This window comes from Sminthopsis crassicaudata, chromosome 5, assembly GCF_048593235.1.
Source record: "Sminthopsis crassicaudata isolate SCR6 chromosome 5, ASM4859323v1, whole genome shotgun sequence".
NCBI classification, from domain to species: Eukaryota; Metazoa; Chordata; class Mammalia; order Dasyuromorphia; family Dasyuridae; genus Sminthopsis; species Sminthopsis crassicaudata.
Genome location: NC_133621.1, coordinates 116,817,453 through 116,824,555, shown reverse-complemented (window position 1 = coordinate 116,824,555; position 7,103 = coordinate 116,817,453). Strand labels below are relative to the sequence as shown.

Sequence of the window (7,103 nt, the reverse complement as noted above, 5' to 3'; positions counted from 1 at the left end):
CTCAGTTTTCATATATTCTATTACACAAAGGTGTTTTGCACTTAGATAAAGGGGAATTTTCACTAAAATTCAACCTTGTTCAGAATTAGATTATCACAATAGTAAAAATATTCTCAAAATAAAAGTTTCTGAGTCATTATTTATTGGTTGGAATAAGTACCTTGAGCATTCTGCCTTGAGCTATTTCTTGAATTCTCATTTAAAAAAAAAATGAAATTAACTATGAAAAACTACTTTGGGGATCTTGAAATATTCACGAGTTCTTATACAAATAACTTCTCTTGGTATAGTAATAAAATACAAATTCTCTCATTCACACATACACCAACACACCAACAATACATTCTTCAAGGACCCTTGAACACACCAGGCCTTTTATAGCAGGAGTTAAACAATAGTGGGAATAGGGCCAGTTGCAAAGAGAAGGGTTCCCCTGCCTTTAAAACTGCAACGAAACAAGTCTCAACATTTGCAAAACATTCCTTTATTATTAGAAATAAATTATTTGTATAAAAATGTGCATGCTTCAACCATTGCATTAATTTGTAGCACAACCCAGGGCTTCAATCCAGTCAGCCATTAACAAGAAACAGACTCATTGTCTTATACAAGTTGAACAATGTAGGACAGGAATGGGAGTTCTCACAATCACAAAAAATTACTTACAAGAATAACATCAGACATGGTTTATTTCAACAGCATTTTTTTCACAAGCTAACATTAGTTTTCCTTTTGTGATTTTTTTTAAAAAACTTCTCATGAGTAAGCAATTCTTGAGCTTTAAACTCATTGGTTGTATTTTTTAAAACAGATTTCTTTCCTCCCCATTACCGATACTTTTGGCTCATGATTAATTTTTGCTCTTTAAGAGACTGACTATTGATTGATTGTAGTCTACAGAGATTTCCAAGAGTGAGTTTTTGGTGGTGTCATATTCGTTGTTAAGATCACATACCGCAGTTCTTCAGATTGATTTCATTTCTCTCTTCAGATTGATTTCATTTCTCTCTTCAGATTGCATGATTGCTGTAGCTGACATATGTTGTCTTGGTGGAGGAAGCTATTAAGACAAATTGAAAGCATTTTTGGTTAGTTTGATTTTCAGAACCCAAATAAGCAACAATACTTACTAGTATTGTTATTTTTCTTGTTTGTTTTCCGCCTTTATTTTAAAACATTATGGTATGTAATATATATGCTGAGACTCACAAATATTATAATGTATGCTTTTTGAGCAATTGTAATAGATTAAGATTAAAAATAGAGAAATATTTATGAAAGGCCCAAGTGACTCTTTCTAAAATATTTCTATAATATTTATATCATTGTTCAAATATTGCACCATTATATCTCTCTCCATTTTAAAGTGAAATAATATCTGTGGGGTTTTTTTGCAGGTTGAAAGAAATGAAGGGATTTAAACAAAGTGACCTTATTAAAATTCAGGTATTAAACACTCCTACAGGATCATTCATGATCCCCTATGTGCTCTTTAAGCTAATCTCAAATTATTTGGTAATTCTTTTGCAGAGTTTTTATTTATTTATTACTGAATATTATAATTCTCCAGTAGCATATAAGCTTTATGAAGGCAGATACCGTTCCATTTTTTGTGTTTGTATCTCCAGCATCTAACATAGTGTTTCCCATATAGTAGACACTTAACAAAACAATGATGGGTGACTTGAATTTTACTCAGAGATGTTTTATTTTTTTTTTCATTTCATAAAGTTTTAAACACTTGTGTAATAGCATACATACTTAAGCACAATTTCATATAGCCTTCATGAAAAACTAATAACATGGGATAGCTAGGTAGTGTTGTAGATAGAGTACCAGTTCTGAAGTCAGGAGGACTTGAATTCAAATCTGGCCTTAGACATTTAACACTTCCTGGCGGTGTGACCCTGAGCAAGTCACTTAACCCCAATTATCTCAGCATAAAAGAAAGAAAGAAAAAGTGATAACATCTCTCACATCCATATGGCATTATACAACTCAATTATATTGAGTCAACCTACTACCTTAATTGAAAATCAAGGCATCTTTGTATACTTAAGTTGCATGGCCTATGTTTCTGAGTGTAATATAATTACTGAGAGATTGGTTAGTTAATTATGACTGGTGGGATTTTAAAGAATATGATTCATTGTCTAATTTTCATTTTAATCATATTAAGTTACTAAATATGAATGGATAAGTATGTCCATTATGAGGAAATGCTTTAACTTTCAAGTTACATATCTCATAGTATCTATCAACATAGAGATATTACATGAAATTACTATTTTAACATTTCAAATTAAAATATACTTAATTTTTCACTGAAAGGGATGTAAATGGTTTTCTTTAGAAAATAAATATAGATTAGGATAGAAAAACAAAGTGTTTAATTACTATATTATATTAAGTATGTTATTGTAAGGTAACTAGATAGATAAAACAGCAAGATGTACTATGTCAAATTCATATTTATGTTTGGATATCTTTTTAATTTTTCATGTATTTATTTGACTTTCCAAGAAATTAAAATCTAAAACTTTCCTTTGGTTTTATAAGATTCAAAGGAGTAAATCCAAACTGATTTGTTATTTTATCTTCCTGGGAGAATTTGGGAATGAATAGTCACAAAAACAAAGAAATGAAAGAAAGGTACGAAATAACTTTTATTATTGGTTTCATCCCTTAATTTCTATTTCCTAATAGAACAAATATTCTGGGAGAGCTAAGTTTGAGAACATTAAAAAAAGTCTAAAGACAAAATTCTAAAGGTATAAGTGAGCAAAACTATCTACTATACTGAGAAAATTGATTATTATTAATAATAATAATACAATAGCATAATGTCATCAGTAATATTAATTATTATATAGATATATCATCATGTTACTTATGAGCCCTAAAACAAAATATTTCAGAAAGGTCACTTATCTATTTTCTATCCAAGAGGCCTTTCTTTCACTATAAATATAAGTTGGCTATTTGAAAAAGTTGTGTTGAAGTAGTGCTAATAGTAGTCTAGTCATAGCAACAACAGTGGTAGTAGTAGTGGCAGGAAGAATAGTAAGAGCAGTAGAAGTGGTAGTGGTGGTAGCAGAAGTAAAAGTAATAGTCTGTAGTAGCAATAATAAGTCACAGTATTAAACACTAGTAGTTAATAGTAACAATAATTAGTAATAGTTAAAGTTCTTAGATGCTGGGCTTTCTCAAGATTATCAAACTAACCAAGTTATATGGAACCAACTTTGGAGATGATAGGTATTTCACTAGTAGTAGTAGTAGCAGTTTATCAGTGCTAGTAGTAATACTGGTGGTAGTGGTAGTAGTAGTAGTAGTAGTAGCAGCAGCAGCAGCAGCTGAAGTAAAGAATAGTAAGAAATAATAATAGTAGTTTTAGTAGGAGTAGTAGGAGGAGGAGTTATACTAATAAAAGGCTTTCTGAAGGTCTATTCATGTGAGACCTGTATTGAAACAAGCAAATATAGGTTCTTTTGGCCCAGATTGAAACTGAAAGGTCTTTTACTAGCATAAAGGGAATCATCTCTAAATCTAAAGAAGATCAAGTTGGCTTAGGGCTGCTTTAGGAGATAAATAAGAGTCCAGTTTAGCTTAAAGCCCAAAGATTTATTCCATTAACTCCTGCTATTAGTCAATGTCTTAGCCAGAGCCCAAAACAGGATACTGATTATTTTATAACTAATTAATAATTTAAGTAGATTAAATTTTGTTTTAATTTAACAAATTTTATATTTCATATTTGAAAATCAGATTCTGCAAACATTTCTATAGTATTTTAAAATTTATCAATCACTTTACATTTGTCATATTATTTAAATATTACCCCAAAACCATGTCTGGTAGATGCTAGTGTAATTATTTTACAGATAAGAAATTAAGGCTGAGGAATGGTAGATGACCTGCCTAGGTTCATACATATTAAAGTATCTGAGGCATAATATGAATCCAGGTTTTTTTGACTCCAAGTCTAGCTTTTGAAGATTAGGAACATGATTTTTCAAGTTTTTGATTAACATCAGCCAGGGTTTGGAGTTTAAATTGGTGAAGGAGTGAAATACAATAGAAAGGATGCTAAACCATAAAATCAGGACCTTGGTCATGATACTTAATGATTTAAAGTATCCTTTTCAACATATGTAAAATGAAATTAGACTAGATGGACATTTTTAGGTAAACGTTTCTGTTATTTCATAGATAAATCTGAATAATCCAATCAAAGTTTTCTTTCCCCCTAGTACCCATGATTTGCAGAGGGGAAAAAAATCTAAAATTTATTGAGAACTGAATAATTAGTACAAAAATGTTTCTGCAGAAAAGAAAAGGCAAATAAATAAATCAAGTGAGCAAAAGATGGTTTGAAAAGTTTAAAGTCTGGAATTTTTCAAGGATTACCAATATAACCAATAAATGTGGGACCATCTTTGGAGATGACAGATATTTTATGCCTACTGAGACTTTACATTACACATTTCAGGGAAGAAACGTAGCAGATCTGTAAGGATGAGCTATCAAGGAGATTTTCAACAGTGGAGATGCATATGCTAATAGGAAAATCAGTTTTTGAGTATAGCAAATATGTATTTCCTTGTGTGCACCACACTGTGTTCACAAGCTAGAGAGAACAAATCAACTTCCAGAAGCAGCTGTTTTCATGAATTATACATGAACATAGCTTCAGGAATGCCATACACTGCATTTGTTAATTAAGCACTGTTAATACAATTTCTACACACAGAACTTTGTTTCTACCTCCCCTCTGACCCTGGCCATGAAACCATATATGACCTTTTCTTGTCTCAGGTAGAATACTGCAAATTCAGCAAGTAATACACTTTCCCTCCCTGCCTCCAATTTCCTTAAATGTATTTTTTGTGACTTGAGAAGGATTATATTTGGGGTCTTTGCCTGGGCATTGTTTACATGATCTTAAAGTCATTTTTAAAGAGTAGAGGTGGGGAAAAGAGAGAATTTAAGTATGATTAACTTCTAGCCATTCGTACTAATATAGGATCATTTAAATTCAAAGAATTTAAAAATAATAGAGAAGAAAAAAATCATCTACTAAAGAGGATTATTCTCCATTTCTCTTCTCTAAAAACTCACATAGGAACTGCAAATAGGTAAGATATGTTTACCCTTGAGAAAGATGGGAGAGGCAGAGACAGAGACAGAGAGAAAGAGACCCAGACAGAAAGAGATAGAGACAGACAGGAGGGAGAGAGAAAGGGAAAGAAAGGAAAGAAAAAGGGAAAGGAAAGGCAAAGCTCTCTACATTTCTTAAATGGAAACACATCAGACAGTGAATTGGCAAACATCAGGAAGCTAAAGGAAGATGAATAAAGGGGCAAGGATAATTACAAATTATATTATTAAGATTTGACTGTGAGTGTTTAGGGTTATGTGGAAAATTATTTCCTTCACTTTATCACAACAGGGAGCTACATACTTTAAAGTCACTAAGGTATTCAAGATAATCAATTATATTTTCATATCCATAAGATACATTACTGGTATAAAAGCAAAGTAAAGTTCTGGAATATTAATGACATAGAAGTTTCAGAAAATCTGATGTTTGGGGAAAAGTTTTATGAAGTCAATTTAAAGAGGAAAGGGGGAAAAACTATAAAGATAGCACAGGAAAAATTCACAAAGATACTTTGTTTCTAATATCGGTTTCCAAATGCAGGCAACAAATAGTCAACCTCTCTTTATATAGAAGGAAAAGCCTCTTTGCTTCATAGATGAAAGGTCCTGCCTAAAGTGTTTAAAGGATCAAATGTTTCACTATGCTATCTCTTGCCCATTTTAAATAGAAATTGCCTGGAATTTTTATGTCCAAGCCAATTGTTTCACTGGAAGGTGAATGAACTTTTTAATCACTTGTGTGTTACTTAGAGATGCCTCAGACAGTATTTGTTTTTTAATTTTGTGCACCTTTTCTATCTTTGATTCACCTTCCGAAGGTAAGAAATTGATTCTTCCAGAGATTTGCTCACTTGTCCTCCATCCAAGTCCAGCATTTGCCAGCTTTCCAAGAAAATGAACAAACACATTCATGCTGCATAATTTCCCTTCCATATAACCAGAAAATAATAGGAAAATCATAAAACCCATAAGGCTTGTTTTCATCAAAGGGAATTTACCTCAGATAATAATGGGAATTTTCCACTTCAGTGAGTAATTTATGCTTTTGAAAAATAAATAACAATTGATATTTCATTTTCTACTGCATCTCATAGGGGAGGTAGAGAGAGATGATGCTGACATCCACTGAAACTTAGTCTGACTCTCATTCTTAAGGCTTTTTTTATGAAGTTTTATGAAATGATACTGTAAGGAAGACACCATCATCGACTCCAGTGAGTCATATAGAGAAGCACCAGGAATCAAAAGAAAATAACCTGCCAGATGTGGTTTACTGGCTTCCTACGAATAGCTTTAACTTCCCACACTAAAGCTTTCAAGATATAAAAACACCAGACCAGATTCTTTCCTAAGACATAAGAATGTAGCACCAATAACTCTAACAGAAGTAAATTGTCACACAAGAAGCTAGGAACCAAAATGGATCCATTAGTGGTAAATTGTTCACCTGTAATCATGGGACTAATGAACTCTTTTATTGTGGCTGCTTACTACACAAAATCATCTTCCTCCCAAGCATTGAACTCTCACCCCTCAAAACTCTCTCATTACTTACAATTTGAAACTAAGAGAATTCTTTGTGGTAATCTGGGTAAAATTCATTTGCTGACTGAATTTTCTGGTAATATTAGTCTATATATAGTGAGAAAACAGAGAGAAATTGGCCTCTCATTCTGAGAGGTCTAATACAATAGACATCAGAATAGTTAGTAAAATTATAGTTACAAATAAGTTATGTTCCTTAATAGGAAATCAGATTAAGGAATTGGTCATTATCTTTAAGTGTGCATCAAAATGAGACTCAGAAGTGCTTTGCAAATTGCCAATGGCTCCATAAATGGATGATATTGTCATTATCAAATATCACATGAGCAGATTTGGTTAACAAATATTTGATGGTTATGCTAGCTAAAGAAAGTGCATTCCTCATTGTTATGTCA

General features: G+C 32.0%; 1 protein-coding gene across 3 annotated transcripts in view; it reads right to left on the bottom strand.

Moving 5' to 3' along the window:
- Positions 1 to 468: 468 nt before the first annotated feature.
- GRM8 (glutamate metabotropic receptor 8) overlaps positions 469 to 7,103 on the bottom strand; it is a 953,266-nt gene continuing 946,631 nt past the window's right edge. For all 3 annotated transcript variants that reach the window (XM_074268051.1, XM_074268050.1, XM_074268052.1), the window contains exon 11: positions 469 to 1,060. Coding sequence is in view for 1 of the 3 variants with exons in the window: in XM_074268052.1 (XP_074124153.1) it covers positions 1,011 to 1,060 (50 nt within the window). In the remaining 2 variants the exon portion in view is untranslated. The remainder of the gene's footprint in view (positions 1,061 to 7,103) is intronic.